Source organism: Astyanax mexicanus, chromosome 12 (assembly GCF_023375975.1).
Source record: "Astyanax mexicanus isolate ESR-SI-001 chromosome 12, AstMex3_surface, whole genome shotgun sequence".
Lineage (NCBI taxonomy): Eukaryota > Metazoa > Chordata > Actinopteri > Characiformes > Acestrorhamphidae > Astyanax > Astyanax mexicanus.
In genome coordinates, this window is record NC_064419.1 from 43,993,054 (window position 1) to 44,011,369 (window position 18,316).

The following is an 18,316-nucleotide window of genomic DNA, read 5'->3' on the forward strand; positions in this document are numbered from 1 at the left end:
TTCCTTTACCACTTTTGATGTGTGTTTTAGGTCATTGTCTTGTTGGAACACCCAACTGCGCCCAAGACCCAACCTTCGGGCTGATGGTTTTAAGTTTTCCTGCAGAATTTGGAGGTAATCCTCCTTCTTCATTATCCCATTTACTTTCTGCAAAGAACCAGTTCCACTGGCAGCAAAACATCCCCAGAGCATAATACTACCACCACCATGCTTGACAGTAGGCATGGTGTTCCTGGGATTAAAGGCCTCACCTTTTCTCCTCCAAACATATTGCTGGGTGTTGTGGCCAAACAGCTCAATTTTTGTTTCGTCTGACCAGAGAACTTTCCTCCAGAAGGTTTTATCTTTGTCCATGTGATCAGCAGCAAACTTCAGCCGAGTCTTAAGGTGCCTTTTCTGGAGCAAGGGCTTCTTTCTTGCACGGCAGCCTCTCAGTCCATGGCGATGTAAAACACGCTTGACTGTGGAGACTGACACCTGTGTTCCATCAGCTTCCAAATCCTTGCAGACCTGCTTCTTGGTGATTCTTGGTTGACTCTTGACCATCCTGACCAATCTCCTCTCGGCAGCATGTGATAGCTTGCGTTTTCTTCCTGATCGTGGCAGTGACACAACTGTTCCATGCACTTTATACTTGCGTATAATTGTCTGCACAGTTGCTCTTGGGACCTGTAGCTGCTTTGAAATGGCTCCAAGTGACTTCCCTGACTTGTTCAAGTCAATAATTCGCTTTTTCAGATCCACACTGAGTTCCTTTGACTTTCCCATTGTAGCTTTTGTAGCTGAGTCTAATCACTGGGTCAAATGAGCCCTATTTAAATGGGCTCATGAGAAGTCAACAGCTGTAGTCAATCAGAATCACTTACAAGAAGTGAAGAGGCCATGACATGAAGCTAATTTGATTGACACAACTCGCTACATCACCAAAATTGACAAATTTTGTTGCTGTATGTATATTTTTGACCCAGCAGATTTGGTGACATTTTCAGCAGACCCATAATAAATTTATGAAAGAACCAAATTTTATGACTGTTTTTTGTGACAAACATGTATGTGTTCCGATCACTCTATCACAGAAAAATAAGAGTTGTAGAACTTATTGAAAACTCAAGACAGCCATAACATTATGTTTTTTTACAAGTGTATGTAAACTTTTGACCACAACTGTATATGTTTATACTTCTCTACATCCAATCACAATCAGATTCACTCTATCTGGATGGAGAGATTTATCTGGATAGGGGTTTTATTGAACGATGAGAAGCCGGAATGAAAACCAGCTGAAATGAAACAGGAGTAACGAGGCGGTTTTTAAAAGTTCAGATAATTGTGAAAAAAAGTAAGAAATAGAAGATAATTGATGAAAAAAGATTATTATCCCAGTAACGTATAGATAACCAATACATTTCTACTTAGATAAGGTAACAAAGTAGTTTCATCCACAGCTGCCAGTATATATATTTAATTTTCTAATTTAAGTATGTGCTGTTTATCTATCTGAATAAAAAACAACTGTGAATATTATACACACTGTTTATTAAATTACAGTCTGATATATAAAATTAGATATCTGAAATTTAAACTCTTAATTGGCTGCATTAGATGTTCTATTAAAATCATCTCAATCATCTCGTTCTTGCAGAGATTCAACGTGGCCATGACTCGAGCCAAGTCCCTCCTCATTGTGGTGGGAAACCCCATCATCCTCAGCAGCGATTCCACCTGGTCCAGGTACATTACATTGCATGTTCTCCTCTCTCTCCACCAGTCTTACAAACTGCTTTTGGATAACTTTATGCTGCTTTACTCCTGGTGCAAAAATTCAAGAAGTTCAGTTTGGTTTAATGGCTTATGATCATTCATCTTCCTCTTGATTATATTCCGGAGCTTTTTAATTTGGTAAAATCAAATAAACTCATCATTTTTAAGTGCTCTCTTAATTATTTGCATATATCAATATTTTTTCATCCCATAAGTTAATAACACTTCTTAATAAAGACACTTCTGAGACTGAAACTACATGTTCCAGATTTCATACAGACACTTGTATTAGCATTCAATGCTATATCCTGTATATTAGAGTAACCTAGTAGTTTAAGCAGCATTTTATATAATCAACAACTAAAAGGGACTAAAATTAAATTCTGTATTATTTTATTTCAGTGTTTATGTGACCAAATATATGTGTATATGTGTGTGTGTTTAGGTTCATTCAGTACTGCACTGATGAGGGAGGCTACACTGGTATGAACCGTACGAATATAGAAGGTACAGATGAGATTATAGTGCGGATAGCAGCCCTCAGCCTCCAGATGGCGGAGGAAGGTGAGTAGATACTGCACCTGATTATGTGCCTACATCCTTCCTGTGACTAAACACAGGATTGCTTTTGCACAAAAAAGTAAAAAAAAAAAAAAAAGTTACAGTGTATCACAAAAGTGAGTACACCCCTCACATTTCTGCAGATATTTAAGTAATTTTTTTTTCATGGGAACACTGAAAAAATGACATTTTGACACAATGAATAGTAGTCTGTGTGCAGCAGCTTATATAACAGTGTTCATTTATTCTTCCCACAAAAAAAACTCAATATACAGCCATTAATGTCTAAAAACCACCAGCAACAAAAGTGTCAATATTTTGTGTGGCCACCATTATTTTCCAGAACTGCCTTTACTTCTCCTGGGCATGGAGTTTACCGTTTACCAAAGCTTCACAGGTTGCCACTGGAAAGCTTTTACACTCCTCCATGAAGACATCACATAGCTTGCGGGCTTTCTTTTGTACATACTTCAGAAGAGGCTACCCTCTGGGGTGTCAGCTATGAAGACCAGTTTAATTTAATGTATAGCTGCGTATAGTCTGAGCACTGACAGGCTGACCCCCCACCTCTTCAATCTCTGCAGCAATGCTGACAGCACTCTTGCACCTATCTTTTTCAAAGACAGCATTTGGACGTGGCGCTAAGCTTCACGTGCACTCAACTTCTTTGAACGACCAACGTGAGGTCTGTTCTGAGTGGACCCTGCACTTTTAAAACACTGGATGATCTCGGCTACTGTGCTGCACATCAGTTTCGGGGTGTTTGTAATCTTTTTGCTGCCTTGGTCATCTTCATGTTGTGCAACAATTCGTCGTTTAAGATCCTCAGTGAGTTCTTTGCAATGAGGTGCCTTGCTGGAGCTTTCAGTGACCAGTATGAGAGAGTGTGAGAGCTGTACTACAAAATTGAACACATCCTATGCTAAGGTGTGCTCCCTATGCACACCTGAGATGTAGTAACACTAACGAGTCACGTGATATTTTGGAGGGAAAATGACAAAGCAGTGCTCAGTTTGGACATTAAGGGCTGTACTCACTTTTGTTGCTGGTGGTTTAGACATTAATGGCTGTATATTGAGTTATTTTGAGGGAAGAATAAATTTACACTGTTATATAAGCTGCTGCACACAGACTACTTTTTTCATTGTGACAAAGTGTCATTTTGTCAGTGTTTTCCCATGAAAAGATATACATAAATATCCGTAATGTAAAATTACACTCTGTATAATTCTCTGTATCTGTATTTTCTGTCTTTCTCACCCCCTCTAGTGGACACTGGGGAGAGTAGCATCCAGGCCTATGCTCACCCTGAGTGGAGGAATGAACAGTAGCACTTTCATCTTTTTCATCTCACCTCTCACCTCTGTTTTTCTCATTTTCCTGGGCTTTCCTTCAGAAGATTCATCCATCCTTCTTCACCTGCAGTTCTTCAGCTTCAGATCCTGCAACCTTTATCTCAAACATTAAACTTCAGAACTTTATGTACACTCCAAAAACTGCTGGGGTTAAAAAAAAAAAAAAAAAAACTCAATTTGGGTCATTTTCACAAAGAAAGCGACATGACGTCGCTGTCCAATGAAAAGCACTTATCTCCATTATTGTCATTATTTTTAGTTTACCACATAATTTGTACAGATAAACAAAGTGCCAATTTTTTTTTTTGATAAACGGACCAATAGAAACTCTTCAAAATGACCTGAAATAAACTCTTTTTACATTGACTTCCATTGAAAGTTTTCATGTTTTTTTCTCTCTTCTGTAAAGATGCTGTTTTGGATATGAGTGTTTTTCATTGGACAGCGACGATGAGTTTCAAGGTGCATCTCCAAAGATTAGAATATCATTAAAAAGTTAAAAAATATAAAATTCATATATTATATAGATGTATTACACACAGAGAGATCTATTTTAAAATCTCTTTTATTTTTATTTTTTATTATTGTTGATGATTTTATGGCTTACAGCCAATGAAATCTCAAAAATCAGTGTCTCAGAAAATTAGAATATTATATTATAAGACCAACTGGTTCTTTTGGCTACAGTGTGGGCAGTGTGCCAAGTCCTGCTGGAAAATGAAATCCACATCTCCATAAAAGTTGTCAGTAGCAGAGGGAAGCATGAAGTGCTGTAAGATTTTCTGGGAAAACACACTGCCTGCTTCCCTTTCATGTGCCTCCCTCATTAAATATTATATCATGTAACAGAAATACAGCTTAGTATATACAGCTGATATATATATTTTTCTACTTTATATATATCTTCTTCTTCAGCAGCATTTATGTTGCATTTAAGTGGTGCCAGAAACTGTTCGTACCACATGGAGAGAGCCGACATTGCATTGCATTGCAGTGAATGTATCCTCACTGTGCCTCGAAAAAATTAAGCAGGGTTAACTATATGCAAATGAGAACAGTGGCCACACTGCATGTAACCAATCAGAGAGAAGTAAGCTAGTGCATGACTAGCTGAGCAAGAGAAATTCTCTCATTTCAAAGCAATACAACTTAGTTTTTTTCTAAGTGTAAAATTTAAGAACAACAGCCTTCATCAGGTCTCACTTAAAAAAAAAAAAGTCACCTTACTTTTAGTAATTAAAACTAAAATCAAAATAACAGTTTTCTTCTGTTCCGTGCACTTAAGATTTATATATATATATATATATATATATATATATATATATATATATATATATATATATATTTCTTTCTTTCTTTGTAACATTTCTTTAAATTTGTGTAGAATCTCAAAATCCTTCAAGTAAGATAAATTTGAGTATTTTTAATTAGTTTAAGTCTTACTTTAGGGAGATTTTTGCTTATTTCAGGTTTATTTGTGAGCTTATTTTAAGAAATCTTGAATCTCTAAGAAAAATAAACTAAATATAAACATGTATGTCTACACCTTTTTACATTTTACCATTTTATGAAATACATTAACTCCTTTAGAACTAAATGGTATCAACATACCTGTGACAGAATGACAGAATCTGGTTCACAGTACTATATTTTAGAATTAGGTTGATTTAAAACTAAAAACAAATAAAAAATTGTGACTACTTCAATTCAAAATCATCATAGACACGCCCACACGGTGAGCATAGAGATCAGATACAGTGGAATCTGGATGATGAGTTTTTATATATAAGAGAGAATCAGACTTTTAGTCTTTTCTTCTAGTGTGTTTTTAGCATTAATCATATGTAGTTTATTGTTTCAGTATTAAAAGTGTAATACATTTAATCATAGCTTTCATTTTCAAGCATTAATTTTTTTATTTAGTTCTCGTCTCATTTTCGTATTTAACGAAATGAACACCGATTTGGTTAGCTGATTAACTCAGCTGATTGGCTAATTGCATTAAATTTATAAAGATAATGTTGATGTTTACTTTAAAACAACTTAAAACAGTGGAATCAGGCATAACTTGATCAAAAGCTGAAGGTGGCTAATCTTTGAATCTTTGACATTGAATTATTTATACATGTACAGACAATTACATAATTATAATTATAATTATATAGTTTATCAGTTCACTTAATATTAAGCCCTATCTGAATGAGATTAGTTTCTCAGGGGTTCCTGGGGTAATTTTCTCTTGATTTTATTCCAGTCTAGAACAACCATGTATTTGTGTTTTTCTCAGACGTCCTCTAATTTTAGTAATTTTAGTCCTGTCCGGATCCAGATCGCTGAGTTTTGTCTCCTTGTGTTAAAATAGCTATTTGTCCACTGTTGCACACCGTCATTACACTTTGGGCGTGTGTTTCCATGGAGATCCATGTATAAAAAAAACACAACAGTGAGTGGAAATGGAGGAGCTACTGAACATGATGTCTCGTGACCGAGAAAGCATAAAAAACTCACTGGTCCTCCTGTTTTTTTTGTTGCAGTCCAGATGCAAGAGTTTTATATATTTTTCACAGGCGTCCCCCTGAGAAACTAATCCCGTCCAAATGACCCAACAGTCTAAACCCAGCAGTTTTTAGAGTGTAAGAGTGTAGTTGACACAATTTACAATCCTTCAGGTCTTCAAATCTTTTTTAACAATACCTTTTTTATTGCTAAATAAAATATAAAAAGAGTTTACATCATATTAAATAAGCATACATTTTACTCACAGTCAGAAAGAAGCATTTGTATTAGTCTAAGAACAATGACTGAATGTCTTACTGAAAGATCTAACTAATGATGTTTCAATCTCAGGATTTTAATGCTGCATTTTTATAGTTTTTTTGAATATGACTCAGAGTATGACTGAGTGCATTTGCTCTGCATTAGAGCTGTTTCTGTAATCCTGCTGTCTGGTGAATTGTGTATCTGCTGTTTTAGTCTTATTTTACTACAGTTAAAGGTGTTTTCACACCAGCGCCAGTGTTTGTTCTGGTTATGTTTGAGTTAAACAGCTGTTCAGTTGCAGTTTAATCTGATTTATTACAATCATTATTATTAATTATAAATGATGCAAAATGGCATTTTTGTAAAGGTGTTTTAAAACCCAATATGTTGCATTAAAACAATAGAAGTTATGTTTAAAAAAATGTGCAGGTTTGTTTCCTGTTGAAGATTTGTACCTTTAATAAAACACACAATTTATATGTTGTAAACTCAATGATGGTGGTCTGAGATGTTTGTTCTGGGAGAAGATAATTTTTAAGGCAAATTTAATGAACATACAATTTTTAAAACAGATATGCAGATATGGACAATAAAACCAAAAATCAACTAAAACTATAATTGAAATTGATTATAGTAGGCCTAAAATCAATCAGACACACAATCTTCAATAATAAAATGTGTGTCAGATCCTGAGAGCTCCACTGTGTAGAGTTACATTACTGAATTAACTCAAAACTTACGTATTTGTTAGCTCAAAATAGATTTTTTTCATTTATAAATGGAAACTTTTCATGACTTTTCCAAAACGTTCTGGGCATTTTTATTTTTCCCCCCTTGTCTCCCAGTCTAAAGGATGGTTTTTGGACAAACTGTTAAAATTTCTGGATCTCGGAACGCTGTGGGAGAACAGAGGTGTGCTATTTATCAAAGATAAGAACTTTTTAATGTTTTATATTCAGTCATATGAAAAAGTTTGGGCACCCCTATTAATCTTGATCATTTTTAGTTCTAAATATTTGGGTGTTTGCAACAGCCATTTCAGTTTGATATATCTAATAACTGATGGACACAGTAATATTTAAGGGTTGAAATGAGGTTTATTGTACAGAAAATGTGCAATATGCATTACACCAAAATTTAACCGGTGCAAAAGTATGGGCACCCTTATCATTTTATTGATTTGAATACTCCTAACTACTTTTTACTGACTTACTGAAGCACAAAATTGGTTTGTTAACCTCATTGAGCTTTGAACTTCATAGCCAGGTGTATCCAATCATGAGAAAAGGTATTTAAGGTGGCCAATTGCAAGTTGTTCTCCTATTTGAATCTCCTCTGAAGAGTGGCATCATGGGCTCATCATAACAACTCTCAAATGATCTAAAAACAAAGATTGTTCAACATAGTTGTTCAGGGGAATGATACAAAAAGTTGTCTCAGAGATTTAACCTGTCAGTTTCCACTGTGAGGAACATAGTAAGGAAATGGAAGAGCACAGGGACAGTTCTTGTTAAGCCCAGAAGTGGCAGGCCAAGAAAAATATCAGAAAGGCAGAGAAGAAGAATGGTGAGAACAGTCAAGGACAATCCACAGACCACCTCCAAAGAGCTGCAGCATCATCTTGCTGCAGATGGTGTCACTGTGCATCGGAGAGTTATGCAAAAGCACACCTCAGGCGACTCTGTTTGTGGCGTTCTTGCAGAAATGGCTTCTTTCGCATCACTCTCCCATACAGCTTCTCCTTGTGCAAAGTGCGCTGTATTGTTGACCGATGCACAGTGACACCATCTGCAGCAAGATGATGCTGCAGCTCTTTGGAGGTGGTCTGTGGATTGTCCTTGACTCTTCTCACCATTCTTCTTCTGCATTTTGCACATTTTCTGTTCGTACAATAAACCTCATTTCAATCCTGAAATATTACTGTGTCCATCAGTTATTAGATATATCAAACTGAAATGGCTGTTGCAAACACCCAAATATTAAGAAACTAAAAATGATAAAGATTAATAGGGGTGCCCAAACTTTTTCACATGTTATCAATTTTACACCAGAGTTTTCCTTTGAGATGTCCAACCTGTCGCGGGACTATATCACAGTTATTAACATCATTTTAGAACATCTAAATTTATCTTTGAAACAGAACAGAAAGAAAGAGTCACCATGAAGCTCGGACTCCGGCTGCTGATGCAGAAGCAGAGCATGTCCAAGGATTCTAACTCTCCAACTCACCGTTAGAGCAGTAGAAGAAGTTATGCAGGATATTAAAGTCTTCATCTGTGGTTTGACAGATCGGTGAACGGATGCCCTCCCCTGCCCTGAGGGCAGACGGAACAGGACTGACTGCATCTCAGACAGCTTCGTCATGATCCTGACAGTTTCAGACTCTCTGCACACGCGGCGGCGAGGAGCAGAGTGACAGGTTGAACGAGCTAATTCTGTTAGCGCTCCGTGCTAACTCAATTTCAGCCCACTGAGCCCCATCTTCGCTGTTCATCTGAGTTATCGCCGGCTGCTGATGTGAGAGCAGTTCGCTGTCCCCGGCTATACAGGTTATAACACCAGCATGACAAGCAAGAAAAACATCAGTCAAATTATGTGTGTTATTTAAATGCATGACAGTGAGGTAAATATACCGATCAAGCATAACAATATGACCACACATTGTTCATTGTTTAACCTGCACTGATCATACATAAGACATCTGGTAGTAATCCTATTTTTACTCCTTGGCCCTACACGTTATGCCCTAACTCCTCTGTTTTGCATGTTCAGTTGTGTGGTTTTTTTAGAGGCACACTCAAAACAGAGGGTTAATAATCAAACGGCATGCTAGTGGCACAAGCAAAAAAAAAAAACGTCCATACTTAAATTAAATCCATACTTAAACTAACATTACCATAGTTTAATGTTTTATGGCTGTTTTATTGGTAACAAGGATTTTTAAAAATCTTTAGTAGTTAATTTCAGTAGCTACCTAGCTAGCGAACGTTCCCGTTTCACAATAAATGGTGCAACGGACAACCGGCTATTGTGTCAAAATAGGGTAAAGGGTTTTGAGAACCAAAATAAAATCCATAACCAATAAATTTAAATTCTAAAATAATTTAAGAAAGAGGACTTGTTATTGATATTAATAATTTTGATATCAATGTTTGTAAACAGAATATTTAATATTGAATAAAGAGTTTAATACTCCATTTTGTGTTTTACTTTCATTAAAAAATCTGTTTTCGCTTTCAGTCATTTTTTTTCTCAGTCGCACTTCTCTCTGTGTTGTTTTCAGTTTGAGAATTTACTTGCATTTATTTCTTAACTTTTTTGTACCTCTACCCCTTGGAACAGAGTTAGAAAAGGAAGGGATGAGATCCTCATCCTCAACAGTGTGAATTTTTCTTTTGCTAAAAACAGTAAAAAAAAAATGTGATAATTAGGGATGAGTGATATAATAGATATTTTAGGGTTTAGTATCGTTCACAATATTCACAAATGTTGGCGATATTGCACACCCCTAGTGTGTGAACATACTTTGGAACAAATATTGTAGGTTTAGTCATTCTAGTGTTAAACAGGCCAGTGGCCTCCACTGACGTTTTAATACCATACAGACCGAGACACAATGAAACCAGGCAGTTTGAATGAATAATAAATGTATTCTTGATCAATTTCCAAACGTAACAGAGTTTGCCCGACAGGCTTCAGCCCAAATAAGTAAACAATACATAAGGAAGCAAATGCCTGAATATAACATGGACTTGAGAAAGAGAAAGAGCGAAAAGGAGAAAGAGAGAGAGAGGAGACTTAAGATTTATGTACAAATACATACAAAATCAAATCGATCAGATCTTCCTCCCACACAGATGAAGAGACGCTGACGCTGGCAGAATAAATGAAAGGAAAGGAAAGGAAAAGGAAAGGAAAACGTGGTAGAGATGGCAGGACAGGTCTGTGTGCAGACAGAAACGTTAAGAGCACAGGTGGGTTGGTTGGTTGGTTGGTTGGTTTCTCTATAAACAGGTTGGTCAGTCTCTCTCGCGCACATTTTGCTTGCGTGAAATGCGTAATACAGTACAGCGATGACGTCGGTTTGGTAAAGGTTTGTTGTATTATTTTTGTTGTTTCTTTTCCCGGAGCACTGTGTGTGCGTGCGTGTGTGTGTGTGTGTGTGTGTGTGTGTGTGGACTGTCGGCAGGAGGAGCGTGTGTGTGGACGTAGCGCTGGCTCATAACAGCAGGCAGCCGCTTCTCTTCTTGCGCTTGCGGACCTGCAGCGCCGCCCTGGTGGCCATCTCGAACACCTCCCGCACCCCCTCTTTAGTTTTAGCGGAGCACTCCAGATATCCGAAAGCACTGATCCTATTGGCCATGTCTCTGCCTTCCTCTGGTTTCACGGGCTCCTAGAAAACATACAGGAAACACACAGAACACATAGATTAATATTTACTTATAATAACATACAAACATATTGTGAGATATCAAAAGTTCTGCTAGTATGAACATGCTGGCCAGTATTCAAACACACTCACATGATAACACCTAACAACTTATACAGGTGTCGGCGTTCCCAAGCCTGAGGCAGTTTACACGTGACAGTTTATAAATAGGTATACTGTCCCTGTAATTCAACAGGTATATTATACAGCTCTGGAAAACATTGAGATCACTTCAGTTTTTGAATCAGTTTCTCTGATTTTGCTATTTATAGGTTTATGTTTGAGTAAAATGAACAATATTGTTTTATTCTATAAACTACAGACAAAATATTGTCATTTAGAGCATTTATTTGCAGAAAAACTGTTTGAAATAACAAAAAAAAAGAGCTTTCAGACCTCAAATAATGCAGAGAAAACAAGTTCATATTCATAAAGTTTTGGATTTCAGAAATCAATATTTGGTGGAATAACCCTGGTTTTTAATCACAGTTTTCATTCAACTTGGCATGTTCTCCTCCACCAGTCTTACACACTGCTTTTGGATAACCTTATGCTACTCACTCCTGGTGCAAAAATTCAAGCAGTTCAGTTTGGTGGTTTGATGGCTTGTGATCATCCATCTTCCTCTTGATTATATTCCAGAGGTTTTTAATTTGGTAAAATCAAAGAAATGTATCATTTTTAAGTGGTCTCTAATTTGTTTTCAAGAGCTGTTTTTGCAGGTATGCCATTTTTTTTATTTTGCCATACTGTATATCTGGCAGTTTCTTTATATTGTATCTGAATTTTACTACGGCTGGTCTGTATGTGTGTTAATATACTCTATATAAAATATACTATATTTGTAGGGTCTTGAGGGGATAGCGGCTCTTAAAGAGTTGAATTACACTTCTGCACATACTCTGTGTGTATATGGGTGTCTTCCAGTATGTTTGTGTGTGAGCATGTACATTAGGGGGCAGTGTGTGCTGAAGCAGTGTGTGCAGAAGCAAAAAAAAAAAAAAACTAGCCAAGGTGTACCTGTCTGCATAAGAATAAACTCAAGTCAACTCTGAATTTGTCTCCTGACTCCTGAATCTGACTCCAGTTTCCTGAACTGTTCCCGAATTTTTACATTACAGCTGGAGGTAAGAAAACACTTGGCGGCTACAGACGGTGCAGCAGAAGTTAGTTCAGCAGCTGCAACAGTGCTAATGTTACACAATGGAAAGGAACATAAGAATAACATCTCCCAGTTCCTAACTTTGTGTAGCGGAGCTCCAGCGTAAAGAAGAAGGGTTTTTATCTGCATCAGCTTTGTCTCTCAGGACCAGTAACTTATCTTACATCAATAACACACATGTGATTAAACATGTATCACCGATGCTGTGTAATGTGCAGATCACATGCATGCACGCGTTAACACTTTCATGCTGCCCACGATGATGCAATTTCTAAGGAGAGAAGTGTCCCTTTAACAGGAAACAGCTGCACTTCCACTTCCTGTTCTGGGTGAGGGAGAAAGGAAGTGCCTCAGGGTCAATTTTAAAGTGGAGAAACACAAAAAGCATCTGGCATTGTTTAAGGATGTTACCTGCTATTGCCATGACCACACACACACTCATAGTCATAGTGAAAAAAACAGTTGCAAAAATAGTTGCACCCAGAAGGAAGTGTGGGATTGCAGTGTTGTACATAAGGAAGGTAAAAGTTACCAGGAACAATAAATGATTAAACATTTAGACTGATATAGGTCTGAACTGTTGGTCATGTGTAATGCTGTAACATGCCAGGCGTCTTAGCGTGTAGAGAGTTGTAGAGGTTCCTAATGGAGTCCTGTAACAATCGATCCAATGCATTTCCATTTCCGCAGTAGATTGTGAGGTAGGGGTGTTGATAGGAGAGTTGATAATGCGTCCAATAGCATCCCAGACATTTATAATCAATCAGGGATAGATCTAGCTGGTAATGCAGCTGACCATGGTATAGTATCTGTCTTCAAGAGAAGCTCTTCAGATACCAGCATTATGTGGACGAGCACTTTCCTGCTAAAACAGTGCACCAGAGTGTGCATTTAGAAAGGGTGCCATATTTTTCACACTATAAGGCGCATTTAAAATTCTTTAATTGTCCCAAAAATCATCAGTGAACCTTATAATCTGGTGCACCTTATGTATGAATTTTACCAGTCAGGTATTAAGGAGCAGTAAAGCCTCTCTTTACGCTGAAGTAGCGCATTATAAGGGTGGGTTTTTGGTGAAGTTTCTCCAGCACTAAGGCTGGAGCAGTATTAGCATTAGCTAAACATGCTAAGTGCTTGCTCTTTCCCCATTCAGAGGTGAGTATATTGGACTGTAGTCTGCATGTTTGCTGTGTTACGACAAGCTAAATGTAATGAACCGCTATCTGATAGCGCCCTAGCTTACCGGAACACTCAGAGTTTCTCAGTGTAGGCCAGTGCTGCTGCTAACCGCGTCTAAGCTTACTGTAAATAAGCAGAAGTGCTTTACTCACTCAAATAAGCTGTTTTCAGGAGAGAAATTTGTGTAGATTACTGTTCAACACCCTTGTTCCTTACTATTGTTGCTTAAAATGCACCTTATAACACGGTGCGCCTTATAGTTTGCTTAAAATAAATAAATAAATAAATAAGTACAGTACAGTAGTTGCAGGACCTCATTAACGTAATGTTGACCAAATGGTGACCAAAGGTGAAGATCTGGCATCATACTAAATTGCACCTTACACCATACCAACAACAAACCATTGATCCTGGTGCTGATTACAATGCCTCCATACACTGATTTGTTGGTCGTCTCCACCCAGACAAAAGCAGGACTCATCACTGAAGATGACCCAGTGCCGCACACTCTCGCACGCTCTCGCTTACCTGTTTCATCTTGGCGAGCTCTCTGCGAGTGTGTTCGTCGTTACGCAGGTCTTTCTTATTCCCCACCAGGATGATTGGAACATTAGGGCAGAAATGCTTCACCTCTGGTGTCCACTTCTCTGGAATGTTCTCTGTGTGGAAGAGCATCACATACACGACTGTAAGAGGCTGAATAGGTTAAACAATGCATGTGGGTCAACTCTAAGGAAACAAGTCCATTTTAACCCTTGTGTGGTGTTCGGGTCTGTGGGACCCGTTTTCATTTTTCATCAAATGATACTAAAAAAATATGTTTTCTAACTCAAACTCATTGGCGTTGGCTCATTTTTTGTGAAAAACATATATCAAAAGACATTTTCGATAAACACACACTGTACACTCCCCCCCCCCCCCTACACATTTATATTACATACAGTATGTTTGGCCAAGGGCTAATAAACATTGCTTCATTTGTAAATTTTAAACTAAACAAATTTTCTACTCATATCTTGAGTTTAATTCATTTTCGTTTACATTTTATTAAAAAAACTAATAAAAAAAAGAGTAGCACTTTTTAAAAGAAATGTAACATAAAAAAGGTAAAGGGCAAATATTAACCATGTAAGCTGTTTATATTGCTTACAATTTAGGTGAAGCAAGCATGTGTAAAGCATTTTAATGTAAAATTGCTTAATTTTGCTGAATTAAATACAAGTAACAAAGTAAACGAGTAACAAAAATATGAACACCACACAAGGGTTAACTTCATTCCAGGAGTCTCTTTTCTACTCTCTACTGAGCTCTTTAAAGAGCACCTACTCTCCTAACACCTCTAACTAACTAACTAACCTAATTTCCTTCTCCCCTCCTTTCCTTCTCCCTCCTACTTTTCCTTTTGGGCTCCTTTAGGTTCGGTCTAATATATATATTTTTTTTACATTTTTACCTTGAACTTCTATGTCCTCTATTACTCTACGATCATCATTATTGTAAGTCGCTTTGGAGAAAAGTGTCTGTCAAATGTAATGTAATGTAATGCATTGTGATTGTAATTGTGCAGTACCTAAACTGTCCGGGCTGTCTATGGAAAAACACATTAGGATGACGTCTGTGTCGGGGTAGGACAACGGCCTCAACCGGTCATAGTCTTCCTGTCCTGCTGTATCCCATAATGCCAACTCAACCTAAAAGAGAGAGGGAGAGAAGGAAAGAGAGAAAGAGAGAGAGAGAGAGAGATCAAAAATTTCAAATTTGTATGTATGCATGCAGCCCCACACACTTTACACCCCGTCCAGCAGCTCATATTTTTTGGTTAAGTATGACAGGACCTGTCAGCTGAAGGTCTCATTCCTGGGCTTGAAGAGTGTCCTCATTTCCAGCAGCACAAATATGAATCTCTCTCTCTCTCTCCCTCCCTCATATTATATATACACAAACACTCACCCCTGCACCAGAGTGTATTTATGGCACAGGGAATGTACAGATAACTGCACACAAGCAGCCGCCTTCCTCTTCCTCCTTCTACTAACCACACCACAGACCCTCAAAGAGCCGGGGGGTCCGCTTCCATTCCTCGCTACGAGTGAGATAAAGCTAAAGGGAGGGAATGTCAGGCATGTCTGTGTGCTGTGATCCATAAAAGCAACGTCTTGCTGAGATCAGAAAGCTGACTATACTTACGGCTGTTTATTTTACTGCCACAAACAAGTGACTCCAGCTACTGAACTCTAGATACACACATAGCACTGCTGCAGGAACACAGCCCAGCTCTGAAACTGTAACTTCACAGAGTAAGATTTAGTTTGGAGAAGGTTAGCAGTGATGCTAATTGCCAGGCCACATATATAATGACCCAAATAAACTCCAGACAAGTTACTGACTATGTTACCTTCTGGCTCTCTCCCTTAAGTTAGACTGAAAAATGTATTTTCCACAGTATAAATCGCAATTTAAAAAACTTAAATTTTCCATCCAATCAGATATTAAGGAGCAGTAAAGCCACTCAGTTGAAGTACAGCATTATAAGGGTGAGTTTTTAGAGAAGTTTCTCCAGCACCAAGGCTGGAGCAGTATTAGCATTAGCCGCTAATCGCAGAGCTAGCTCTTTCATTTTTCAGAGGTGAGTATTATTGGGCTGTCGTCTGCGTGTTTACCGTATTTAAACAAGCTACATGGGACGAACCGCTAACTGATAGCGCCCTGACTTACCGGAACACTCAGGCTTTGTCAGTGTAGCACTGTCAGGCAGCATTTAATAGCGCTAAGCGCTAGTAACCATGACTAGCGCTGCTGCTAACCGTACCGCTGAAAATATTGAAATCGAAGCTTACTGTAAATAAACACAATCAGTTTACAGTTTTTTTTATGAGAGAAATCTGTGTAGATTAACATCAGCACTCGTTTACTTCCCCATCACCCACTACAAATCAGCTGCCCACTGTATAGTTTTAGCAACATGCCTCAGACTACTAGCTCATAATCCACAACCAATTACCAATTACAAGTTTACATGAACTCTAGATAGGAATTTTCTAACTGATTCCACTGCTGGTGTGGCTATTCACCTGAATATATTAGAACTGTATGGATGTATAATGACTTTTTTTTTTACCATTCATTTATAAGTTGTCTGAACAAAGGAGGATGGGTCCCCCTTATATATTAGCCTTGATAGTACATGTGGTAATATAAGGTTTGTCTGATTCTCTGTTCTGCTACCACATTTCTGTAAAGCTGCTTTGCGACATCAGTTGTAAAAGAGCCACAGTATATAAATACATTTTATTTGATTTCAATCAACCAATCCATTAAACTTTATTTAAACTCTGAGTACATTGAGGATGGCCTTCATTTTCAATAAAGCCAAGCAAATAAACAGGGAAGGGATTGTTAAAGATATAAAGATATAATATATTTAAAAATAAGATTTAGAATAAATAAGTTTAAAAAAAATAAGAAATTAGTAGGAATAAAATCATAAGTAAGAAATTGTAAAAATATAGGGAATAATCAAAGGTAAAAAAATAATAATGAGAATGCAACTACAGATAAATAAATATAACTAAAAACAATGGAAAAGAAGCAAAAAAAATTATAATAAATAACAGAAACTATAAAAGGAAGGTTTAAATACAGCTAATACAGACCAAAATATAAAAAAGTTAAATAAGAATAAAAACAACTCAAAAACATACCAAGAATCATAAAATCATTAAAAACAAATATAATAAATAAATAAATAAAATTAACTGTAATAGTGGTTGGTTGGTTAGAGACTATAAGTTTTTTTTTTTTTTATTATTTTGGAATTATTTTAAATTATTTTGTGACGATAATTTCGACACATGGTAACAAGCTGAACTCTTATAGTTGTTGAATGCCTTCAGACACAGTATTCCTCATTTTTCATGTTTTCTATGTGTGTTGGTCTTAAATGCTCTCGACATTTGACAAAACTTCATAAATGAACAAGTGACTCCTTCCATCAACAAAGAAACACATTTTTTTTTACATTTGTTGTTTTATAGTTGATTATTTTAACTTGCAGCTTAATCGTTGCAGCCCTACTCCAAATAGTTTGTGCACATTTGGCCTCCGCAACTATAACTTTGGGTTCAACTCAAGGCCATCTTAGATTGAAATAAATGACCATGCCACGCACCCTATGCCCCAGCAACCCTCCTCCACTCTGACTAACCCAGTCACATGGCACTGCAGTCACCCTCTCAGATTCAGCCATTAAGACAGGCTCATGCTGGCATCCCACACAGTGCGCTGGGTAACAATGCTATTTCCAGGTTTTTTTGGAAGGCTGAGTCTCCCTGCAGCTGGTCACATGACCAAGCGCTTTTTATATTCTTTATAGGAAATGGATCAGCGGTGTTGGGGAACATTTAAAGGTTTCTCACAGAGTAAATCAATTCTGTCACAAAGGTCATTCAGTGTGCTGTGAATATCCCTGTAGCAGAGCGTGCAGCGTTCCACACCGGCTGCTTCTCCGGGAGCCGGTGTGACTGAAAGGTATATTTTTAAAGAGGCCTATGTAATGTGGCAAGAAAAAGAGAGAAAGAGAGATCTAAGTTTTATGTTTAAATGGAAAAAGAAAAACAGCGAGGTCCAGATCAGTTGATGAGTTTGTTTATTTGAAGCGTTTCCGCCTTAGTTTGGTTTGGTTTCACACAAGCAATAACCTAAACGCACCAAAATATCGGTATGAAGCTGCTTTAACACAGAATGCTGAAAATCTGCAGCTGCGTTTTTAAACAGTGTTTTTAATGTGACGAGCAGCACAGATGTAGATGTAGTATGTGCAGTAAAAGCTACACATACTGCCCATGTAAACAGCATGGAGCAGCAAAGACAGCGTTTGTTCATAGCTGTGGTGATTATTGTTATTTGGCTAATATATCAGATTAAACTGTGCCTTATTAGCAGTTTAGCTTAAATAAAAGAAGTATAATTGATAGTTGGGTCAGATCGAGGCCGGACCACGTTCTCACCACAATAGAGCCGCTCCACCTCTACTAGAAGGTTTTGGTCAGGTTATTTTGATCCATACCTGAGTCGATTTTAACCGGAACAAATAGTCCTGGTGTGAAAACA

General features: G+C 37.5%; 2 protein-coding genes across 2 annotated transcripts in view; one reads left to right on the forward strand and one right to left on the reverse strand.

The window, feature by feature from the left end:
• The window catches only part of LOC103045788 (putative helicase mov-10-B.1), a 41,699-nt gene extending 34,769 nt beyond the window's left edge, over positions 1–6,930 (forward strand). The window contains exons 20-22 of the mRNA XM_049486024.1: positions 1,643–1,731; positions 2,207–2,325; positions 3,592–6,930. Coding sequence (XP_049341981.1) covers positions 1,643–1,731; positions 2,207–2,325; positions 3,592–3,653 — 270 coding nt within the window. The 3' untranslated portion in view covers positions 3,654–6,930. The remainder of the gene's footprint in view (positions 1–1,642; positions 1,732–2,206; positions 2,326–3,591) is intronic.
• A 3,137-nt stretch (positions 6,931–10,067) lies between these two features.
• Positions 10,068–18,316, reverse strand: part of rhocb (ras homolog family member Cb) — a 59,576-nt gene continuing 51,327 nt past the window's right edge. Inside the window, exons 3-5 of the mRNA XM_007256140.4 lie at positions 14,778–14,898; positions 13,736–13,866; positions 10,068–10,830 (exon numbers count right to left, since the gene is read on the reverse strand). Of these exons, the coding sequence (XP_007256202.1) occupies positions 10,657–10,830; positions 13,736–13,866; positions 14,778–14,898 (426 nt within the window). The 3' untranslated portion in view covers positions 10,068–10,656. The remainder of the gene's footprint in view (positions 10,831–13,735; positions 13,867–14,777; positions 14,899–18,316) is intronic.